Source organism: Leptidea sinapis, chromosome 34 (genome assembly GCF_905404315.1).
Source record: "Leptidea sinapis chromosome 34, ilLepSina1.1, whole genome shotgun sequence".
Taxonomy (NCBI): Eukaryota; Metazoa; Arthropoda; class Insecta; order Lepidoptera; family Pieridae; genus Leptidea; species Leptidea sinapis.
This window is the reverse complement of record NC_066298.1, coordinates 379,502-404,663: the sequence shown is the minus strand read 5'-3', so window position 1 is coordinate 404,663 and position 25,162 is coordinate 379,502. Positions and strand designations below refer to the sequence as shown.

Genomic DNA, 25,162 nt, shown 5'->3' with positions numbered 1-25,162 from the left:
ATTAAGTACTAAAAATGTTCTGTCTCTAATTATATTATAGAAATAGTATTTTTCTTATGTGCCGTCTACATTATTTTAAATACATTAATAATTATCTCCTCAGATTCGCCAATTACCAGAGTCAGTCATCGTAGAGACCACAGAATACAAATGTCTTCAGAGTCAATTCTCTGTTTTGTACAATGAGTCGATGCAAATGAAAACAGCACTAGATGAGACAAGACTTCAACTGCAGAATGCTAAAAATCTGCATATGAGACAAATTGAAATTATGGAGGTTAGTGTTACTTTTGTGTTCTTCAATAACATAGATTATGGTCTCTTAAAAGTTTCTGGGATTGATGCTTTCTTGTATAAATCTTTTTTGTGGTTGGGAGATTTATAGATGTATATACCACTAGTTTTAATTACCAAAAAAAAAACGTTGCAGCAACAATCAGTTTTTTATATTTGTAAATAACAGAAATAAATGTCAAGAAAACTTTCGAAAATCCTTAATCTATGGGCATTATTTTCACAACATAAAAATACTAAATGATTAAAGTGTATCAGGATCAGGTATTTGTAGATTAATATAATAATTAAAATCTAATGAATATAATAAAATTTTCAACAATAAATACCGTACATGTATTGTGTAACTTTTGTCTTCTGCAAAATACCAGTTTGAATTATTCAACTAAGTCATTGTTAATGTTTGCTTCAACAATTTCAGAGTGAAGAACTGGCACGGCAAAAGGCGTTACGAGCGGAGATGATTCAGCTAGAAGATGTTCTCGGTCAACTGCGGAAAGAATATGAAATGCTACGGATTGAATTTGAACAGAATCTTGCGGCTAACGAACAGACGGGGCCCATTAACAGAGAGATGAGACATTTGATTACTTCACTGCAGAATCATAATCAACAACTGAAGGGCGAGGTCCATAGATATAAAAGAAAATACAAGGATACCAGTCAGGAACTAAATAAAGTCAGTATTTTTCCTATTTCTATTTTATTTTTTTATTTTATGATTTGAACATTTAAGAGCAAGTGGATTGTTCTTGTGTGTGTGTTTTGAATGGGTTTGTGCGTTTGTGCAAAATTTATTTGTTTGTACAGCTTCGTAAAGAAATGGAGGAACAGACTACGCGCGTTGGCAACTCTTCAGATCAGACAGATGAGAAACCACTTGCTGTAAAGAAGGAGGAACCAGATCCGGAGGTTAAATGCTAATAATTAATTTTAATAATAACCTACTAACCACAATAGGTAGCAAAATTTGTTCACCAGAGCACACTAACTTGTTGCTAACTTTTCTCACTAGTAGAAGGCAATTATGAAGAGATTCAGTAATAGACCTTTTGCATCAATCAACAATTCCCATGGTTGGAGCAATATCTATACTCCGCTTGAGATCGAGAGAGCAATTGCTTACAACAAAGGCCCTGGCGGGTTGCTAACATCGGTGAATAAACTTGTTACAGGTGTGTATGTTTTATTGATTGTTGTATGTCCAGAGTGAGGAAGGTGTTAGCGGTGGTGGGTGTGAGATGAAGCACTCCATCAGCAAGGACCACGGACGAGCCAAGATTCAGGAGCAGGAGCTTATCATCAAGGATCTCAAGCAACAGCTCAAGTATGGATACCGATTTCTATATTAAATTGCAATTCTAAATTGATGATCCATATTATTATTTTTTAGAATTTTGTTAAACAATATATGTGCGTGTAAGAAAAGTGCGTACACTTTCCTAAAAGGCCAGCAACGCTCCTGTGATTCCTCTGGTGTTGCAAGAAAATGTGGGCGGCGGTGATCACTTAATACCGGTGACCCGTTCGCTCGTTTGTCCTCCTTTTCCATAAAATAATGTAAGATTTTGGTGTTTCAAGTTCATTTACTGGTTGACATATATTTGTATTTTGTTATTTGTCGTAACGGATAGCCCTATGTGCATAGGATATCTCGCTGAGGATGATATGGTCATTCACATAACTCTGGAATGAGTACAACAACATACAAGGTTGCTCGTAGAGGTCTGCAACCATCCCAGGAATATCCTAAATTTCTGAGCTGGGTTGATTGGAGCAACTCACTAACACTGCATGCAAAATGGATTCACCTAGGTGGTTTAATTGCGGGAACAGGAACTTGTATACCATACCATATTCACAGATTGGATTTCTTAATTTAAGGTAATGATGAATTTATGAAAAATATAAAACAAGTATCTAGTCTGAGGATCATGCATTAGTAATAGCAATAATAGCTGACTAGATGGTACAACCGAAAAACGTAAAAATTTTCCTCCATGTTGCCTATAATAATGACCTCTGCTGCAGAGCCGTTGCAAAGATCAAATGTCCTTGTTGACAGACAGATGTGGGACACCTGAACACGCGAATTAATTCAACTTCACATGTTGCTTATTATATTTCAGGAAAGCAGTAAATGAGCAAAAGGAGCTTAAACTTCTTCTTGACATGTACAAGGGTGTGAGTAAGGAGCAAAGGGATAAAGTGCAACTGATGGCAGCCGAGAGGAAAGCCAGGCAGGAACTTGAGGATCATCGGCAAAAGGCTAAAATGGCTCAGGTTTGTAGTTTGTTCATCATCATAACAAGTACTGGTGATGAAGAATTTAACATTTTTGCTTTGCACAGGATGACGACTAGATTATGGGTGGGCACAACGGCGCCTATTTCTGCTGTGAAGCAGTAATGTGTAGTCTTACTTTTTTTGATTTTACTAGTTTGCGAACTAGTGAAATTACTGGGCTAATAAGACTTAATATCTTATGTCACAAAGTGACAATCGCAATTGTAGTGCCACTCAGAATATTTGGGCTTTTCAAGAATCCTGAGCGGCACTACATTGTAATGGGCAGGGCGTATTTTGATAAAAATAAAAATAAAGTATAGCATCTCACTGAACTGACTCTTGTCCTCCTATAATGTTGCTATAACAATGAAAATTCTAATAATGATGATGGAATTTAAGGGTAATAAATTCTGGTACTGATAAATCTGCACCCATATTGAAAGAATGAATGACTGAATTCAAGCATATCTCCAAATCATTATTTTTTGTTGAATATTTGTCACATCTCCTATCAACTGAAATAAAAAAGTTAACACTGATGTCATACATAAAAATCTGGTAATTTTTTTGTACAATACAACAACAATACAACTTTGACAAAAAACAATATCATTTACCAATAATGAATAAAAACAATATGTGATGTATAGCACTATATAGAATATGATATCACATTATGCTATCAAAATAGAAATGGCCGATTTCTTCTATTGTACTTTCTTAGTAAATCTTTCTTTTGCTTGTCACTGGTTTTGATGTTATTGTTAGTTCTTTGATTTTGAATAATTAATGATTGCAGAAGTAATTAAGCGCTGTAAAAATGTTTATTTACATATTATTTTAAAATAATTAATATTTTTTTTAAATCCATAATTTGCAATAACATTATAGAAATAGAAATATATTTATTCATCATAGGAAGTTACAAAAACATAACATATTACAATAACACTTGGTAAATGTCATGAATTTCATCTATACTTCTATACTAATATTATAAAGAGGAAAGATTTGATTGTTTGTTCGTATTGAATAGGCTCCGCTACTATTGAACTGATTTGAATAATTCTTTCACTGTTGGGAAGCTACATTATCCCCGGTTGATATAGTGTACATTACATTTTCAAAAAAATTAGGGATCCCTACTAAAAGTCCAATAATGGAACCCAAGATGTAAAAATATTTACGCGAAGGACGTCGCGGGGTATCAGCTATTTTATTATATTTTTTAAATTTGTTCTCATTGAGTCCTAGTATACTGTCTGGTAAAATGGAATACCAAAATCTATAGAACCGGCTAACCTATTTCACAGCACATACAGTTTATTATTTTTTCTTGAATTAAATGCATTCAAATCAAATGGATATAAACAACATTAAACAATATTTCAATTGCGAAACATCCCTAACTTAATTCTTTATATATATTATCATGTTTTGCAACAGAAACAAACTTCCATAGTGTCTAGCTAATAGTTATTTATGCAACTGTTGTGTCCTAAGGGGTATTAAAACACGAATGTGGGTTTATCACACTAGGCGAAGCCGAGTGTGATAATAGTATCACATGAATGTTTTAATACCTAATTATCAGCAGTTGCCTACAAACTTTATCTACACCCAGAATATGAATTCTCTAAAAGATTCTGAAACAGCTTACTGCTAACATTAAAACAGCCAGTCCTAGTAGTAACCTAATATCATACATTACTGATTATATACAAATAAACTAAGTACCTATTAATGAAAGAATTATTTTTTAGTAGTAATTTACATTTTGCATAGTGCAATTATTAAAATTCACTTGAAAATTATGTTCTTTTGCAGCGTTTAAAATATCCGACGGTGTGCTGTCAAAACTTGATTCGCTCATTTTTTTCAAGAAAAATGGCGGGGTTTCAAATAACCTACTTTTTTTTTTACGGCGCGCCACGTTCTGGTAGTGTGGAACGCGCGTAAACGAAAATTTTCTTTTTTTGAAATTAATACAAATACCACGCATCGAGCAATTAGAATGTGGCTGTTTGTTGAAACTCTTTGCGCATGAAGGGATCGAAAAAAAACCAAGGAGTGTTGTTATGAAATTCAGTACAACATTACAACACTCGTTTGGATGTTGTAATGGCTATTACGACATTGGGTGTTTTAATAAGCTAACCGTTTTCTAACCGCTAACCTTTAATAGAGGATTTAAAGCATGGGTGTAGATAAAATTATTTATATGTCTAGATAGAGTTGCCACTAGACAACCGATGGAAACAGGCCAGTTTTATTACTTTATTGTGCAAGCTACGTCTTACACTCGCGACTTGTATGTCACTTTGTGTTAGTGTGCGTACATTGCTCAAAATAGAGGTTAACTGTTCACCTCAATTTTTTTGACATTTTCTCAGCTGTCACAGACAAATTATCTAAGGTGTACAGTATACACAAAATAAAATATATTATAATATTTTTTCGTAACCAATTTCTGTATGTAACAATACTTGGGGTTCTAACCATCAGAGAAATTCTTACGGATTTCGCGAATTCCAGCGCCACCCTGGTTAGATATTAACTAAGAGTCTTATGTATCTTTTTATGGGCTCTGTTTCTCTTAATACATTTTTATATGATGTTTGTAAATAGTACTGAACGTTTTATTTGTTGTAGGAAAGCAAACGCGAGCGGCGTATGGCAGATGAGGACGCTCTGAGGAAGATCAAGCAGTTAGAGGAGCAGAAATATGAGTTGCAGAAGCAGCTGTCCTGCGTTAGGCCCAATGCAGACGCCATACACGCGATATCCAGACCCTTCGCTGGCTCACAAGTAATCTATAATACATTATATGGTAGCTGTAGACCTAATTAACACCTTCAACATGCACAAATTGGCAGCGTTACAGAGCATAATTCGACTTAGTGCCGCACAGTGCCGAATTGTGCTGATGCTTAATTGGAACGTGAATTAGTTTTCAAATGCACCAGCAGAGTGTGCTGAGTTCAGTGTTGAAAACAAAATAAATAAATCAAGCCATTGTAATGTTAAAAAAAGTAAATTTCTGTAAAATAAATTTATTTATATAGTTTGTAATTCTAAAATGGAAATGTAAAAAAATAGTCAATGCGCCTTCATCCAATATATATGTATTTTTGTTTAACGCAGTCTGAACTAACTTATACAATTTCCAAAAAACAATAAATTCAACAGATTATCTCTCTGCAATGATGTTCGATTTTAGAAGCGTCCTGAAATCACATCGGAATGTCTCAACTAGGGCAAAGCTAAACCGAAACTTTTGAAATATCCTATTACCTGTACAGTACATATCCTTCTTTGTACAGTTTTTTAGCTGATGAAGTTCCCAGCCCAACTTCCTATTTATTTTTTCCTGTCCTTTATTTTGTGTAATTATATACTCAAATACTATAATATACTATATACTTATTTTTAATAATTTAAGTCTAACAATATGTATATTTGTTTCAGGTATAAAATAAGAAAATAAAACTTGTTTCAATCTTTAGCACTGATCATGACTGTACTGTATTCATTAGAATTAGAATACAATTCAATACCGTAAGGTAAGCTTGCCAGCTTGGTGGTCTACTGACATTGGCTAACATGTGGTATACCTGCCACAGTAGAAAAAATAGAATCGTAATAGAATAGATTAGAGAAGTGTAGTCAGTTTTGAACGTAGTGGTTATATTCTCTTTAGTCAGTTTTATTACAATACACCTATTTAATTATTGACCATACAAAAATAGCATTAATATTCAAAATTGAGGAATATATATTTAGGATTTGAACCCGGGACCTGTGTCAGTGTGATAATTAATATAATATGACAATTTTATATACATGTCCATGTGGAGACTGTTAGTCGGTTCACTAAGTCTGACCATCAATTTCATGAAAGCTACTTCGCGAATCTTATAGAGAGGACGCCTCATCAATTTCAACGACGATTTCCCGAAGTTACTTTTCAAATAGTCTGTATGCGACTTATTTACTTGTAAAAATGTAGGTAAACTTTGTAATATATCTGTACTTTAAAGATAGATTTTGTTAACATTAACGGGATTTCCCTTCCCTAACATAATAATTTATCATACCTACCTATTATAACAATATTATCTATACATTTTATACGTAAGTGTTTAAAGAATATTGTATTGTTGTATATATTATATTATATCTAAGTATTCAGTGTTTTTAAGTTTGTTACATGTATGTTTAAAGTGGTGTAACGGTTTTTAAAATGATACGCAATAACAAACATCCACTGGATAGTGGTCTACAAAACATAAATCTAGATACTATTTTTAAGATGCAAAATGATTTAGAACCATATGATATTATATCATTAGTTTTTCTATTGTATGAGGTGCCTGAAACTGCATTGCAACGATTACTTGTTTATCAAAGATCATCAAAGAATGTGGAAAACGACAATATCAGTTTATTATTAAATTGGGTTACTCACTCACAGAATCGCCCTACATGGAAATATGAGCTTCTGGAAGCCTTGTGTATCTGCCGACTTTATCGCATCATTAAAAGATTAGGCTTTGATGTTGATGTTGTGAAACAACACTATCACCCAAATAATATATTAATCACAAGCAATGTGCATCCTGGAAAAAAGTTGCTTTATCGATTATGTGAGAATATAACAGCAGAGAATTTAGATAAACTTAAGAAATCTTTACTATCTTTTGATATAGATACAATAGAATATGAAAGCTGTGAATTAATATTTCTTGAGTTAATGTCTAGAAAGTTAATTATTTTACCCCAGCCTCATAATTTACATGAAAACAAAGTTGACTTTGGCTGCCTGCCTGAGATACTTAAACGATTTCCGGAGTTAAATGATTACACTTCCTATCTCATTGACATGCAAGATTCTTTTGACTATGACAATGCCATTGGGCACTCAAACACAAATATTAATGTGACAAAAAAATCACAGTTGGTAATAGAAAAATCAACATGTGAAAAGGAGAGCAATGATGCATTTGATTTACTAAATCAATTGGTTGATGAAAATATTTCATATGAATTCAAATCAGATAATATAGAAAATTATAAGGATGCATACTCAATCAAAAATACAGAAAGGGTGGGTGTATGCTGTATTATTAATCAGAATGAGTTCTATCCATTAAAACAGAGCATTGAAAATAAAATGATCACAAATCTAGAAACCCGCCATGGCTCCACTAAAGATAAAAATGCTTTAGAAAAAATCATGAAATTACTTAATTTTGAGGTCAAATCTGCTACAAATTTAGACCATAAGCAGATGTTTACATTTATAAGAGATGTTATCAAAGATTTTGTCATAGAAGATGACAGTATCTTTATTTTATGTGTTTTGTCACATGGTGTAAGGGGCTGTATCTTTACTGCAGACTCAGTTCAAGTAAAAATTGAAGATATACAAAAACTGCTAGATTCAGATATTGGTGAAAAGTTGCATGGAAAACCTAAAGTTCTTATAGTCCAGGCCTGTCAAGTTGATGTGGAGCCTGAAAACAACAGAAATAGATTTGTTGCAGATGGCCCTTCAACAACTGAGTTTCTTAGAAAATCAGATTTCCTAATTTACTGGGCGACAGCGCCTGAATATAAGGCCTATAGAAATGAAGAGGCAGGCTCTATATTTATTCAAATTTTATGCATAATGCTCAAAAAGTTAGCAAACAAGGAACATTTATATGACATATTTACTAAAGTGACACATATTGTAACAAAAATCTGTACTAAGATACAAAAGGCACAAGTACCAATATTTGAATCTACACTAAGAAAAAAACTGTATTTGAAAATGAATTGACCACTGTGCCAAGGCTATGAATAAGATTAATGTGTCGTAACAGCTAAACCTTCTCGGTTATTGTAGTAACACAATGTCTTCCCATTCATAGACTAAAATAAAAAAGTGCTAATGGACAAATTTTTAGATTTAGTCATTGACATACTATAAACAACTAGACTCACAATCACACTTTTAATAGGAGGCTTTGAATACACTCCCATTCTTGTTGTTTATTATATGTCAATGGATGGATCTAAAAAAACAAATTGCTTACTAGCCCTAGGCTAGATTGTAAAGAAAACAATAAAAAGTATTATTGTAAAATATCTGTCTAGGATAATACATATACTTAGATAAAACTTTTTAGTAATTTAGCTGGTAACTAGATATTGGTAAGCTTTGATGTTTGATAACCAGGCTGAAGATAAAAGTGTAGTGATCAAGAAAGATGTCCAATTACTGGTAAAAACATTTCTTGTTTACAATTTGAATTAAGAATATTTTTACTCAGTAAATGCAGTTTCAGGTTTGCTTGATCAGAAATGAAATGAAATGAAATGATTTATTTGTATGAATCGTGGTAACATAGTTGTTAACAATAAATTGGTGTACTGCACAATTCGCCAATATATCAGCAGAAAAAAGTTTAATACTTGTTTACAATAATTTACTGCTTTTTATTGATAATATTAGGTGCTAATATTTTAGATGCCTTCTAGTGTTCTTACCATTCTTACTTTGTATATTTACTAATGTATGTGAATCCAAAAGATGTGTATAATAATATGTATTATCTTGTGCTTTTGAGTAATGGATTTCATTCTCAAATGTAGTAGGGAACAGAATGTGGGTTAATCTATCCGTTAGCCAGATTTTAAAAATTGAACAATTGATAGATTGCTATTAGATATTGCTTTTATACTCTCATAATAATTACAGTGATAATTTATGTAAATCTTCTAGAGGTTGTTTTGGTAACTAATTTACTTCATCACATTTTGTTTGAGACTGATAGGTCTACTCATAATTATCCATATTATTTAATAATCCTTTATTGCTGCTATTTACAGTATATTATAAAATATTTTAATTCACATAAGCATCCTCCAGCTTCTTCCATATATTCTTTGCTTTCCAAATAGCACTTGTTTTTATAATACTGTATTGCCTTCCCACAACTTTCTGCCCTCATCATCTTCATCTTGTGGTTGGTAGTTATTACAATTTTGTCTAGTTTTTCCTGCTGTCTCTTCTCATAGTTCTGGCCATCACCATTAGAGCTGTCTTATTTCTGTAAATGACCACCACTTTGTTATGAGACTTATTTCACCTGCTCTTTAACAGTCTGTCAGTGTATCATGCTTCTTGCTCTGTTGAATCTGATAGGTGGTACTATAATAAAACAAGAAATTCTAACCTCAATATTTGTTGACATAGAAGTAGTTAGATTGACATTTTTATTTTATATACTCAATTCTAAATACCCTGTTATTTCCTACAAAATAATGTTGGAACTTTATAATTTATTACTTAATCATATAAATTTGTGGAAAAAGCAATGAACATGATCATTTTAAAAGTATATTTATCAAATAATAATGTAAAATCATTTTATAATAATAATACCATTTTGTACTTTATTGTATACTTACTTATAATATAATTATAATTTTAAAAGGCCTTCTTTATTCAGAGACACATCTGTTTTTGTGAAATCTAAAACAGCTGCTTCTAGTGCTTTTCTTTCATCATCAGTCTTAAGCTTTGACCACATTAAATCTAAATAGCTCCTTTGATGTTTCTGTATAAACACAAAGCTATGTTTTAATGTTGCACCAACATGGAGAGTTCTTAGTGTAACATCTAATTTCCCAAATTTAGTTAAAAAAGGTAAGGCACTTGTAACAAATTTATGAGGTCCATGTCGACATCTAATTATAGCAATTCTAGTGTTTTCATTACAATACTTGGTAAGTAAACCTGTTCTAACAGCAGCAATACCAAAATCACCATGAAGTTGCTGTATTTTATCCATAAGGGCCTCATGAAATAAGTAAGACTTCAGAGCCAATGGTTTATTTTCTGGAACTTCTGATGAACACACTTCAATTGTAATGTATCTGAAAAAATGTAAGTTTATAGCACCTACTTGGTAAGCAAAGAGTGCTTAGACTCTTTAAAGTAATCATTTATATTTTAGGACATGTACCTATTCTTAAAACGAACCATTCTTTATATCAAATATATTTATTATAATATTTTCACTGTAACGAGCTCTTAATTCTCACTTTTGTTTTTTTTATTGTCACCTTTCTTGGCCTGCACGGTTTGTGCATCAGCCATGCAAAAAGTATAGGAAGTTGATTGAAAGATTGAGATTTGGAAAAGAATCAGGTAAATTTAGTATACAGGCTGTCCCAAAGTTATGGGACATGAAGGGAAAGTACCTTAAATATCGAAGATGGGCTATTTTACTGAAAGAAGACATTATGTTATTTTTAAAAGTTAGTACTTCTGCATTCAAAGATTTTCTAAAAATTACTTGCCTCGTCTGGGAATCGAAACAACTGAAATGTAAAAAAAACACCCCTACTTTTATAATGCCAGTCAAAAGAATGGCCAAAAACTAATAACTCTTCAGTAACATAGTATTTTAAAAGAAAGGAACAAAGTAAAATGAATGTTTTCCTACAATGCCCAAAATAAAACCGGGATTTCCAGAGTTTTATGCAGTGTTATATTTCATCGCACTTTCTATTTCCTCCTTGCATTTGCCTCCACTATTGCCTGTCCTCGACATGACCGCTCCGCTTTTATTTCCTCGCTTTTGTTTATTAAAATTCCTTTTCCTACTTCAATTTCAGTCCTTTTATATAAGTAATATAAATATTGATGTATATAGAATTCTAGCCAGTTTTATTTTTCGTAACAATATAAATTATAACCATTTATGTACTTATACAAGGTGTCCCAAAGCTATGGGACATGAAGGGAAAGTACCTTAAATATCGAAGATAGGCTATTTTACTGAAAGAAGACTTTATTTTATTTTTAAAAGTTAGTAATTCTGCATTCAAAGATTTTCTAAAAATTACTTGCCTCGTCTCGGAATCGAACCGACTTAAATGTAAAAAAAAAACACCCCTACTCTTATGATGCCAATCGAAAGAATGGCCAAAAACTAATGTCTTACGCAAATCGCCAATCTTTTAACGAGTCTGCTGCCTTTTGATTTTTTTATCATTTTATGGTGTATACTCGATATGATATGGCACAATGCTGTTTGTAGCTCACCCACGTTCTCGTATCGTTTTTTGTATAGCATTTCTTTCACGTATCCCCAAAAGAAGAAATCTAATGGTGTAAGGTCCGGGGATCTGGCCGGCCATCTAATCGGTCCATTCGTACCAATCCAAATAAAAATATATGGTTCAGGTCATCCATTCGACAAGTTCGAAAAAATTACTATTCACAATTCCAAATTTCGACAGTTGATCAAGAAAGCAACCGTGGTCCAAATGCTTTCGCGTGATTCTCCTTTTCCTCCATTCTAAGTCTGAGAACCATGGCATTGACTGATTAGTTTAGAATCCTAGCAAATGCTCTGCTCTACCACCTATAGGCTTGCCAGAAGTCAACCCATTCACAATACCCGAAAGGAATATTTTCATAATAATAATCATAGTTATGAGTAATGGTTTGCCATTTCTCCGCATGAAATAGCCTCGTGGGCAACCTAATCAGATTGTACGTTTCCCAAAATGTCAGAGTGACCAGGTACCCAGAAAAATATCACTGTATGGCCTTTTTCATTGTGTGTTTCTAATATATATAATAAAATGGTTAAACTGAGCAGACAGGAATGGAAACCTAGGTAAAGGTTGCAGAGCACTCATAACAACTGAATATTTTTTCTCTCTATGTGACATAAATACAAATCGACTGCTCCTTTTAATTTTTTTTATTTTTTCATTAAAAGCCAATTGAATGGACAATGTCATTCAAGAATGTTAAAAAAAAATAAGAAGTAAAAAAGTGGCGGGAAATAGAATGTATCAAGTAGGTATGTATAACGTTATAGAAGAAACTGATTTTATTCATAAATTATATATAATTTAAGTAAAATATAAATGAATTGTATAAGTAAATGAAAAACCTTAGATGTCGAAGTAAAGTAGTATATGTTATATAAAATTCTAGATTAGCGGACATGAAGCTGTTCCTAGATTATCTCAATTATGAATACAAGGTCATCAAGTCAAGAGCGTATCAACTATCAACTGTTTATGTTTAACAGTATCTTTGTCATAATGTTATATTACTCTAATCAGTAGGTATATCTATATTCTATATTGATATGCACAATAATATAAGTTAATCATTTGTACTACAATACATAATTTCAAATTTGTTAATTGCTGGATATTGTAAATTTAAAAATAAATTGTCTTATTTGGATTCTGTTTTGAGATATGTCTGAATCAATTTACTTTATTGGAGTTGACGTTGGATCCACTAGTGCCCGCGCTGCATTAGTGGATTGCTATGGCCAGGTTATTAAAAGTTCTGCAAGGAATCTTCAGATATGGAGACCCCAAGCAGACTTCTATGAACAATCATCTACTGATATTTGGGAGTCTTGTGTGAATGTCATAAAGGTATGCTGAATAGTCAGATATGAGTTACCTACATGATGTAATTGAATAATAACTAACTATTGGTATTGTTTTCCGAATTAACAGGATGTAATAATTGGTATAAACCCAAAGGAAGTTAAAGGTATTGGTTTTGATGCAACTTGCTCTCTAGTTGCACTAGATAATAATGGTAACCCCTTAAGTGTTAGCCAGTCCAAGATTAATCAGCAAAATATAATTATGTGGATGGATCATCGGGCTCAGGATGAAGCAGACTTCATAAACAAAACTGGTCATGAAATACTGAAATTTGTTGGTGGAAAAGTTAGCTTAGAAATGGAAATTCCAAAGTTAATGTGGCTAAAGAAACACCTGCCTTCACTGTGGACAAAATATGGACATTTTTTTGATCTCCCTGATTTTCTCACATGGAAAGCCACTGGATATGAGTCTCGCTCTATGTGCTCATTAGTTTGCAAATGGAATTATGAATGTTTGTCTAGTGGTAGCCATGGTTGGAACTTGAATTTTCTCAATCAAATAGGATTAGATGATTTAGCAGAAAATAACTTCTGTAAGATTGGTAATAAAGTTTTAATGCCTGGAGAATTCTGTGGTGGGTTGCTTCCTAACATTGCTGATTTGTTGGGTTTGCTGCCAAATACTCCAGTGGCCACATCAATTATTGATGCCCATGCTGGTGGCCTTGGTATGATTGGTACTATGGGAGGTGAAATTGAGCAGGATATGTCAAGTCGTCTTAGCCTCATATGTGGTACATCAACTTGTCATATGGCTGTAAATAACAAACCCATTGAAGTGAAAGGTGTATGGGGTCCATATTTCAGTGCTATGGTGCCAAATTTGTGGCTTAATGAAGCAGGGCAAAGCGCATCTGGAATGTTACTTGATCACATACTATCAAGTCATCCAGCTGGGTCAAAGCTATTACAGAAACTTGAAACTGGCAAGTAAGTGCTTTTTGTAAATATTAGTCATTAATGGTAAAAAATATAATGGGGAATGTGTGTAACATATTCATTCATACTATGTATCTATGTTAAGCCAATGCAAACATGTGTTTCATTCTATACAGACATACTGTCACAACATATTATATAGGTATTATAACTACAGTTTAATAGACTGCTTTTAATGACCTATGTTGACATTTTATTATCTAGTTGAAACAACACTATCGTTGTTGATCAAGTATAATATTATGTGAATTTTATTTACAACATTACAAACTTTTCAACTAAAATTGTCAAGAATAAAAAATATTTATTTTATAGATCTTTAGTACTATATAAATATGCAGGTTCATCTGTAATGAATGTTTACAAAAAGTCTTATTAATAAGAAGTTAAAAATTATCATACTGACAAACAAACAAAGCAATGTTTAATTTTATCATTTAATAACATAACAGCTAGCTAGGTAGTAATTATTAAATGTAGTAGTTAATGACGTTCTATGTATGTATTTGTTATCAAAATCTGGGACGTTGTCTAAATTACATTGTACAAATCGTCCAAAACGAAAACATGAACACAACATGTTACACACTATCGCTATCTCATTTAGGTACATACGCTGACAGCGAATCTAGTGTTTATTAAAGAAATAAGCTGATACCCGCATCTTCGACCGCATTTACGAGCGTAGGTTAACCATAACCGTAGTTAACCATATTAGTTAATGGTGTTCCAATTCTACCACATATATCCAACATTTCATATCAATATGACCTATTGTTCAAAAGACAAAAATAATTGCCACCAGTGAACCCTACCCGGCGCATACTTACGTAATATTCGGACGCAGTAGTCATGCCGTCCTTTATATTTAAGCAAAAATTCATTTCAATTGGGCTAACATTCTTTCTTATATATTAACCCCCTTATTCATAATAGTCTGCTAACTTAAAGCATTGCTAATTCACACTCTGTCTTCTTCTATTGACCTAAGTCAGAATGAGAAAAAACACTCCTTAGCGGCTGTTTAAAGTTAGCGGACCATTATGAATAAGGGGGTAAGTATATAGATATCTATGTATAAAATATGTTATAAAAATTTAATTTAGCACAAGTTATTGCAAGTAACTGCGCCTAATTTTTAATTGGAGTTGTGGCTAAAAATCTAAGTCTATTATCAGTATCTGGTTATTAGGCGGGCAAAATATTAATATATTACGTTACAATGTAGTAACGTTATGTGTATGTAAATAAATTATTGTAAAATTAAGTTTTAATACAATGTCATACCTCATATTTTACAGCTTAAGGATGCATTTACGAAAATTACTTCAAGGGATGGCTAAGTCCAGAAGATTAAGTGATGTAAACTTTTTAACAAAAGATCTTCATGTGTGGCCTGATTTTCATGGGAATCGTTCACCAATAGCAGATCCCAGTCTTACTGGTATGATAGTTGGACTAAAAATTGATAAAAGTGAGGAAAATTTAGCACTACTATATTTGGCAACATTACAAGCTCTAGCTGTGAGTATTTAAAATAAACAAATACAATTAAGTTGTACTGAAAGTCCCAATATTTTTCTTTAGACCATTTCAAACTATACGGTCAATAATTACCGTGATCCTTGAGATCTCTTCAATATTTATTGATGTGTAAAATCTAGATTATTTGTGATCCATTAATATCTGCCCATATATATATATATATATAGTAACTGTGAGCGTGCGTGCTGTCAATATCGTCAGTACGTAATCGATCTTAGTGAAGACGAATGAGTGCGGCTTCACCGTCTTCTATAGAAGAGTCTGAACAATGTAATAACATAGTTCTCAAACATTTTATTCAACTGTTTAAAACTCTACCGGAGATGTCTAATGTAACAAATGCCCACTACTTATAATATAAATGAAATAAAGCACTCGATCGCCTTGTATCTATTTACAAAAGTTAGAAGACAGACATCTCGAGAGAGGTTGTTCGAAAGAAAACAAACAGCCTAAGATGAAATTTCCGTAAATCATTTAAATAAAATTGAAACATCAAAACATTCCAGTATTGCCGAAATTTAGTATAAGGCCAATATGAATGGCAATACAGGCCTTACTTTTATCGTCCATTATTAGGAAACACGTGTCTACTCGGAAGAATGATCGGAATTGTGATGAAAAAATCTTATAATGTTCACATTGCCTGGCCATTAAATAATAAGTTTAATTGTACGATATTACTTTGTAACCATATTTTTTTATGAAAAAAAAAGTCCGCTGAGTTTGTTGTGCCCGTACTTCTCAGGTCTGAGGCATTATTTTTGGAATGATGGGTGATAGTTTTTGACTTTCAATATATTGTGATGTCACATCCTATTTTGAATAAAAATATTTGAATTTGATCTTCTGGAAACTGACATTATTGAAGTCAATAACTATTCAAAATGTAGTAAGACTTGTTGATTCAATATACATATATTGAGGCAGGTATCGTGATATTGGATCGTGATATTTATTGACCGTCTGACTCCTGCTTATACTTAGAGGGATTTACCAAAATAGGTAGGGTTAAACCCTAATATAATATTTATCACGGCAAATCGTCGACCCGTAAGAAACTTGTATCTTGTAAAGATTCATTCTTGAGAAGGTCGCTGTATGGGGTAAAATGCATCTTGTTCAATTTAACCCCTTCAAGTTTGCGCGTTAACCATCAAAAAACTTCATGTGTCATATCACCGCTCTTCGAAAGACGCCGGACCTAATCTTGGGTATCTAATTGTAAATAACTTTCTCAAACTATCATATTTATTTTTGACCTATTGATTTAAAATCTTCACAATTTCTGTGATATTTCTGTTATTGTTCTGGACCTTTAAATTAATAGTCTAATGTATTCCTTTTTTTAGTATGGCACGAGACATATAATTGAAGCCTTAGTACAGGCGGGATATAGACCATTCAAATCTATGCTTATTTGTGGTGGTTTAGCTAAAGATCCACTCTTCATACAAATACAAGCTGACTCAGTTGGAATACCAATACTGAAACCACATGAAAAAGAATCCGTTTTAGTTGGATCGGCTATACTAGGTGCATGCGCATCTCAGTATTTTAACAGTGTCCAATCGGCCATTGAGAACATGGGAGGAAAGGCGGATGCTATTCAGCCAAATAAGAATATAAAATCATTTCATGATAAAAAATTTAATGTTTTCCTTAAAATGTTCCATGATCAGATGCAGTACAGAAATATGATGTGTTAATTATTATAAACTCTAATTAAAATTCAATATTTTTACGGACACTTTTAAGACCTGTGACATCTGGAACCGTGCTTTCCAATAACAGGACGGCTTGGTAAGGATATATAAAAGATAATCCCAATTCCAAATATGCTGAGTGGTGAGTGTCGTTTTCGTGACATTACATTGTTATTTAATTTTGTTAATTTTATTATGATATTATGTAATATGTTGTGTGTGATGAATAAATACTTTATTTCTTGTTAGCGAATGTTATTAGTTACTAGTTTCATTTTTCAGTCTTAACATAATATCATTTACTCTAATTTAGCGTTACATCAATATAACAGACAATTTTGAATAAATGATTTTATGCTATCGAACAAGTTTGTGAATTTTTCAAATGATGTAGCATAGAAGTATTTAGCATAGTAGAATTCTTCGGATAGCAAAGGTGAAACTGTACTACCAGACCGAGCAGACAGAAATTACACCCACTATTAAAATTAATTTTTACCTATATCATAAAAGACCGATAATATTTAACATATTCGAAGTTTACATTCAAATTGTTGACATGCCGAAGTTATCTCTACCGTACACTAGTAATCATAACAGCTTTATTGAATCTTCCCAAGGTTTCGAAAGGTGGAGGAAATGGCTTTAGAAAGAGAAAAACAAGCGTACTTCAGTACATACGTAAACGCTATTGCTCGCAAACCTAAGGAAATGTGGAAACATATAAAGGACCTGGTAACCTAACATTACACTGTACTACCCTCTCACCTCAACAATCCCGAAGACATAAATAACCATTTTATTAACATTCCAGGTACTAACAAAATAACGCTTGCAACCCGAACCTATTTTGAGTCTCATCGTGGCACAGCGGCCCTTAAATTTGAACACGTGGATGAAAAAATGGCTTCAACAGCAATTAAAGAAATAAAATCACAGGCTGTTGGATTGCATGATGTGTCTCTTGATATGCTACTTCTTACCTTGTCACAATCATACTATACCCATATTAACAAATATTATTAACACCTCGTTTCAGTCTAGCACCTTTCCTGATCTCTGGCGCCACGCACTAGTGCGACCTTTACCTAAAAAAGATATGACTGACCTGAACTGTACACAGACCTCTGCCCAATAAGCATACTTCCTTGCACATCCAAAATTATCGAAAAAATTGTCCACAAACAATTAATGCGTTTTTGGAGACGAATAATATATTACCGGACCATCAATCAGGTTTCAGGAAAAAAGAGGTACTACCACTGCTTTACTGGATGTAGTTGACAACATCTTGGATGCTCAGGAGGAAGGTAAGGCCACAATTATAGTACTCCTTGATTATTCCCGGGCATACGATACTGTTGATACATCATTATTAATTACAAAATTAGGGTACTACGGGTTGAGCCCCGAGGCTGTACAATGGTTCATTAGATATTTAAATAGTAGAACTCAAACAGTTGCAGTCAAAGATGATGTCGGCAGTTATAAATTATCTAGTTGTGATCTTATTAACAGAGGAATTCCCCAGGGATCAATTTTAGGACCTCTGCTCTTTAATTTTTACAGTGCAGATATAATCTACAATATAAACAATACAAACTATCATACGTACGCTGACGATATTCAATTGTATGTCTCCTTTTATCCCAAGGATACATTACATGCAACAAATCTGTTAAATACTGATCTAAATGATATTTACAGTTGGTCAGATCGTAACTCTTTAATTTTAAATCCCTCAAAAAACAAATTATTCTTGGCACCCCTATGATTGTGAAAACGACTGAGCAGTACAATCCGAAGGTGATGATCAACAACACGGACATTGAGCGGCTGCACGAAGCGCGTTTCGAAAAATATGTAATATCAAATTGTTTTTATAGACTTAAAGTTAGTTATTTACAAAATTCGAAAATATCTAAGTACAGAACTTCGATTCAAATTATGTGAAACACTTGTACTATCAAAGCTCAATTACTGTGACGTGGTGTATGGGCCAAGATTACTATACAAAACAAAATGTTCCATCCAACGAGTGCAAAATCCGTGCACTCGATTCTGTTGCAATATTCCGCCCAGGCAGCACATTACCCCAAATTTTTTGCAAGAAGCTAATATACTCAATATGGAAGGTCAGAGGCGTCTGCATTTAGCAACATTACTTTTCGGTATCGTCCATAATAAAACACCTCTTTACCTGTTTAATAAACTTGAATGGCTAGGGCAACGCAGCGCAAGCAATATAAAAACTAGATCTGCCTCGCAGATATTATCAGTGCCCCGGCATCATTCAACAGCGTTCAGGGGTAATTTTCGATACAGTGCTTTTAAGTGTTGGAATAATTTACCGCCACCAATTAGACAATTGAAAAATATTCAAAATTTTAGATTAAAATATAAAAAAACTATTTTACATTCATTATATAATAATTAACATTGATACGCAATGTTAATAGATTAACAATTCATTGTGTATTCAATGTATATTTAATGTTTACCAATATATGATCTATATCTCATTTTTATACTGATGTACCTTGTGCCACCTTTAATATAAGTAGTATGTAAGTATATATACTTAAAAAATTATAATATGCTTTAATATTAATTATATTTTGTAACTCTATACATTTTAACATGTTCATGAAAAATAAAAAATTACAATGGGAAGACTACAACAGCTGTTTACCATGTGCGTATCGGCGCTCTCCGCCTCTAAATCTTAGCCTCAGATCGGCGTGAGTTTGGCGCTCGCGCAGCGTTCACCCCGTGCGTATTATTTTACGTGTAGTAATAAAATGCTTACAACCAGGGTGATTTGAGTGTCACTGAAAGCTATTGAAACAAGCTATAAGACCATATATAAATCATTCATATTGTGTTTTTATTTTATTTCACACAGACTTTTCTTTCGACAATAAGTGTAAAAATTGGTGTATTTAGAATAAATTATGATTTTCAATGATAATTACATATTGTTTTATTTAGCAACTTTTATGTTTTTGTAATAAGCATTATATGTTCTTTATAAAATAAAACCACAATATACATGCCTTTATAAAGGAGGCTCAGTTATATTAGTTCACAAGCAACATAAGTTTAAATCTTTTCCCGTTACTAAATTTTGCCAAAGCAATATAATAGAATGCTATGCAGTGGAACTTTTACAACATAAAATTATAATATTATGTATTTATAGACCGCCAAAAACTTTACAAAGTGATTTTAATACCTTTTTTCTCAATCTTGATTCTCTCCTACAAGAGTTCTGCTATAGTAAAAAGAAAATAATTCTTTGCGGTGATTTCAATATCAATACTCTTAATGATACCAAAGTATCTAGGACTTTTCTTCAGCTTTTAAAAACATTTAATCTTAAACTAGCTTTTAATGAACCTACATGACTAATCAGTGGACCTGGCATTGATCATTTTATCCATAATATTAAAGGGTGCAAAGGTAACATTTTTGACTGTGCTTTATCTGATCATACGGCGCAATTATTATCGTGTCCGGTTAAAGTTAGCTACTGTTTGAAATATTGGTTTTCAGAAGCACGTGACTATAGTAAAAAAAACCTGGAAAAATTTAGAGAATATCTAGGTTGTCTTAGATTCAATGAGGTTTATGAGACTAACAATCCTGAGTCTGCTTTTAATCATTTTTACGATCTATTTATACTTTTCTATTCATTATGTTTTCCAGTAATAAAAATAAATAACTATCTGCAAAAACGACCAAGGTGGATTTCTAGGGGCATTAAAAATTGTTCTAAGAAAAAACGTGCATTACTATGGCAATACAGAAAAAACCGTAGTGATAATAATAAAAGTAAACTGAAAGAATACTCTAAACGGTTAAACAAAATCATACAATTAACGCAAAAATCTCAGAACACTTATCAAATCAACTGTGCTACTAATAAATCCAAGGCAACATGGAACATTGTGAAATCTAATTATGATAAAATAAACGCTCCCAAGGAAGAGATAAATCGAATAATTATTGGTAGTAAGATAATTGAAGATCCGTTAGAAATAGCAAATTCTTTTAATGATTTCTTTACTAAGCAATATCCTAATAATGACATCCAAAATGACAATACTTCAGTTACCAAAGTGATTAAAAGTAATAATTACAATTCTTTATTTTTAAAACCTACTACCCCATTTGATGTTAATAAGACTATTAAATCGCTCAACAATACAAATAGTACTGGATATGATCAAATAACTACTAATATTTTAAAAAATGTATCTCTAACAATCTCACCGGTACTGAGCTTTATCATTAATCTATGTATTTCTGAAGGTGTGTTTCCCGATAAACTGAAGACTGTAATAGTAAAACCACTCTTCAAGAAACTTAACAAGGAATCGATGAATAACTATAGACCCATAGCACTTGTCCCCATTCTTTCTAAATATTTGAAAAGGTTATCTATGAGTCAAAAAATAAATTGTTTGCAGAGGAACAATTTGGTTTTCGAAAGAATAAAAATATAAACATGGCAAATATCTTAATTCTGTCATGCGTAATTTAAATGATAGGGTTCCAGTCTGTGCTTTATTTATGGATTTAACCAAGGCCTTTGATTTTGTTGACCACAAAGTATTATTAAAGAAACTTTATGCCTACGGTGTAAGAGGTAACGTATTAGACCTTCTTAATTCATACTTAACAGATAGAAAACAAATAACACAGATTACTAAGGTCAACCTAAAATATACAAAGCTTGTTAATTACCATTCACAGTCGAAAGTAATTCAACGCGGCGTTCCTCAAGGAAGTATCTTAGGGCCACTATTATTTATTATATATATCAATGATCTACCAAAATATGTAACTCACCATGACATGGTCTTGTTTGCTGATGATAGTACAGTTATATTTGCAAACAAAACCTTAAATGACCTTATTATTAATGTTAAGAATACACTAGATATTATAATAAACTGGCTTAATCGTAATAAACTCATAATCAACTTAGATAAAACGAACTTAATGATTTTTAAGGTCAGAGAAAAAACATCGTATGCTTTGAATGTAAATTATGAAGGTAAAACTGTCAACGAAGTAAATGTAACAAAATTCTTAGGTCTGAATATTAATTCTACTTTAAATTGGTAGGAACATTTAGATCATATTTGTACTAAGTTAAGGCAATTCTCCTTTGCACTTTATATGTTGGGTAAAACAGTAAACGTGTCGGTGCTACTGGCGGTTTACCATGGATATGTGGCATCGCTATTAAGATATTGTATTATATTACCCCTGAATATATAAGCTGTGTTTAAGGCACAAAAGAGATGTTTAAGGGCCATTTTTAAATTAAAAATGACAGATAGCTGCAAGCCGTATTTTAAAGAATACAAAATTCTCACAATGCCATGTCTGTATATTTATGAAATTATTGTATTTGTAAAAAGTAATTTAAATTTATTTCATAATCGCAAGAGCAAAAGACATGCCATTGAGCTCCAACAGCCACCCAGTAATTGTGCCCATTTTACAAAAAGCCTCTTCTGCGCTGGGCCTCGTTTATATAATCACTTAGCCAGGGTTATTATAGAAACGGAGGAGATCCCGAATTTAAAACAAAAGTTAAAAATGTTCCTAATAGATAAGACATATTATGCAATCAGTGATTACCTTACGGACAATTTTTAACTATTATAAATATTGTTTTTGACATCTATTTAGTTTTTTGACATTTAGATTTTCGACATTTAGATGATAATATTAAGAACATTATATAATAGTATAGTAATATGTCTTTTTAAAAGTTGCATGCCGTAATTAAGCAGTTTGGCTGCTCATATATTTTTGTTTATATTCAACACCTGTGTATCACCCAAATTCGCAAATAAAGAAAATTGAATTGAATTGAATTTATAGTAATATTTTGATATATTCCCACGAAAATGATGATCAACAGAAATTCCTCGCGTTTGGAGCCGTTCTTCCAAAACGATTTTATGAATAGATATTTATATACCATTTGGTAGGGAATCTAATCTAAATTTTTTTTAAGTAATAGTAGATCCGATTATTTATAAAATCTTATACTATATGAAGCAAAAAGTAGACCGGGGTAGAAAATTATAATATCCTAAGATTTTTATCCTGTACATTTTGTCATGTTAATCCAATGATATTATATAGAATAAAGAGGTAGATATCGCACTAGCGCGCGCAAATTGCTGCAGACAAATTCAGACAATTGTCGTAATTTCATTTAGTCGGCTAATAGCAGCGAGCTAAGCGGAACGTATTCGTGGCGTGACAATAATAATCTAAAATGCCAACCTGTGTGTTAAGAAAATGTATAAACTATGTTTGCAAGATATAAAAGAGTGAAGGTATTTCATACCATACGAAAGTATATAAAAGAACGTCGTATTTGTATTTTATCACGATTTTATTTCTTATTTACAAATAAATCTCGAATTATTAACGTGGTGGTACGAGCAAGATAGAGATTATGATGTCAACTGCAGCGCGACAAGGACAAATAGTATGTGTCATAGATTAATCAACCAGAAGTGAAATCATAGGCAGAATACATAGCGTTCGTAACCACTTGATTGCGGAACTTGAGTTTTCTTGTTAGTTAGTGAACGTCTTTCTTAAATAATATTATGATGGTTATAATAAGTTCTGGCTTTCAAAGTGTTATAATAAAGGTGGTATAGAATGAGATTAGTAATAGCAGGCTATTTGATATTTTATTAGTACTTAATCTTGGAATGTATATAACTTACTAGGAGGTCTACTCGCAAAATCGACAAGGACACATTTGGAACGATACGATAATACTCCGAATATATCGCAACTACCCTGCCTGCTGCGGGATGATCGAGGTAGTATATTTTAGGACAATTTAGGAAATTATGTAAAAAAGGCGTTGTTGCAGTGAATGTAATACGAAATTTAATACTATACTTAATAAACAAGTGCGTATAGCTGAACTATAAAACTACAAAAACAAGTTTTAGGGTAGGTAGCGGACGTAGGCAGTAAATGCTATCTGCTTGCGTAGGAGTTTTTTCAGTAACACTGCCCTTTCGGTATATCCCTTGCTAACAGCAGAAGAATGAATGGATCATTTTCTGTTTCTCACACTATCTTATTGTAATAAACCCTCAACAAAAATACATTCATAAATAATATAAAATACAAGAAATAATAATTGTAAATTTAAAACTTTTTGGGAGCCGTCGTTAGTAAAATTTTAAAAATGTAACCTTATTGTTAGTACATTTTGGTTTTGTTTTGATATGTTACAGACATTGTTTTTCATTATTTTATGTACAAATAATTTTAATTATCAATATGGCTATATATTATAATCAATAAGAAATTATTATTTTTTTAAATCAATAACACCTAATTTACCTAATTTAAATGTAGTTTTACTACTTTATAACTTTTAAAAGGCATAAAAGGCATTTATTTTCTCAAAATTGATTCGTTTAGAATTCTTTTTGATGTCATTTCTTATACTACTAGATACTACTACCGCTTCGGAAACAAATGGCGCTCTGAGAGAGAAGAAGCGGCGCAAGAAACTCCCAGCATTCTTTTTTTTTGCGCTCTTTTCAATAAAAATATACAATATTGTACAGTCATTTCTATCGCTATAAAATAATCACAATCTAGTCCCAGGCTGTCCGATCATTTAGATATTCAGCAGTGGAGTAATAGGATTTACGACAGAGCCATTTTTTTATAAAACATTTAAATTTATTTATAGATAATGCCTGAACAGTGGCTGGGACTTTATTGTAGAAGTGTATACATTTACCCTTAAAGCTATTATGTATCTTATGAAGCCTACTAGAATTAGTTACAAGCAATCCCTTATTTCTTGTGTTATAATAATGAAAATCACTATTAAGA

The 25,162-nt window shown here is 32.3% G+C and overlaps 4 protein-coding genes across 27 annotated transcripts in view; 3 read left to right on the top strand and 1 right to left on the bottom strand.

Annotated features, from left to right (window-relative positions):
* LOC126974857 (E3 ubiquitin-protein ligase Bre1) overlaps positions 1 to 25,162 on the top strand; it is a 63,801-nt gene that overhangs the window by 5,861 nt on the left and 32,778 nt on the right. For 4 of the 18 annotated variants that reach the window (XM_050822546.1, XM_050822538.1, XM_050822545.1 and 1 more), the window contains exons 7-11: positions 104 to 277; positions 716 to 973; positions 1,105 to 1,206; positions 1,503 to 1,621; positions 2,424 to 2,577. The exons of 6 other annotated variants lie outside the window; for them this stretch is intronic. In XM_050822546.1, coding sequence (XP_050678503.1) covers positions 104 to 277; positions 716 to 973; positions 1,105 to 1,206; positions 1,503 to 1,621; positions 2,424 to 2,577 — 807 coding nt within the window. Of the gene's footprint in view, positions 1 to 103; positions 278 to 715; positions 974 to 1,104; positions 1,207 to 1,502; positions 1,622 to 2,423; positions 2,578 to 5,235; positions 5,392 to 25,162 lie in introns of all 18 variants that reach the window. 8 more of the 18 variants (XM_050822548.1, XM_050822544.1, XM_050822528.1 and 5 more) reach the window with 7 other exon arrangements.
* Positions 6,255 to 10,066, top strand: LOC126974864 (caspase-8-like). The gene has a single exon (XM_050822559.1). It carries the CDS (start codon positions 6,827 to 6,829, stop codon positions 8,405 to 8,407), a length of 1,581 nt encoding a protein of 526 aa, XP_050678516.1. The 5' UTR covers positions 6,255 to 6,826; the 3' UTR covers positions 8,408 to 10,066.
* On the bottom strand, positions 9,426 to 20,041 carry LOC126974877 (ribonuclease P/MRP protein subunit POP5). Of its 6 annotated transcripts, none has more exons than XM_050822579.1 (3): positions 19,950 to 20,041; positions 10,042 to 10,509; positions 9,426 to 9,781 (listed from the first exon to the last, which is right to left on the bottom strand). In XM_050822579.1, exon 2 carries the CDS (start codon positions 10,422 to 10,424, stop codon positions 10,053 to 10,055), a length of 372 nt encoding a protein of 123 aa, XP_050678536.1. In that variant the 5' UTR covers positions 10,425 to 10,509; positions 19,950 to 20,041; the 3' UTR covers positions 9,426 to 9,781; positions 10,042 to 10,052. The 6 variants fall into 6 exon arrangements, with proteins under 6 accessions (XP_050678536.1, XP_050678533.1, XP_050678531.1 ...); XM_050822576.1 differs by lacking the exon at positions 19,950 to 20,041 and adding an exon at positions 15,294 to 15,313; XM_050822574.1 differs by lacking the exon at positions 19,950 to 20,041 and adding an exon at positions 10,599 to 10,709 and having other exon boundaries at positions 9,426 to 9,884.
* Positions 12,352 to 17,518, top strand: LOC126974863 (FGGY carbohydrate kinase domain-containing protein-like). 2 transcript variants are annotated; one of them, XM_050822557.1, is made up of 6 exons: positions 12,352 to 12,452; positions 12,590 to 12,719; positions 12,860 to 13,047; positions 13,132 to 13,997; positions 15,308 to 15,530; positions 16,904 to 17,518. In XM_050822557.1, exons 3-6 carry the CDS (start codon positions 12,862 to 12,864, stop codon positions 17,258 to 17,260), a joined length of 1,632 nt encoding a protein of 543 aa, XP_050678514.1. In that variant the 5' UTR covers positions 12,352 to 12,452; positions 12,590 to 12,719; positions 12,860 to 12,861; the 3' UTR covers positions 17,261 to 17,518. The 2 variants fall into 2 exon arrangements, with proteins under 2 accessions (XP_050678514.1, XP_050678515.1); XM_050822558.1 differs by having other exon boundaries at positions 12,590 to 12,723.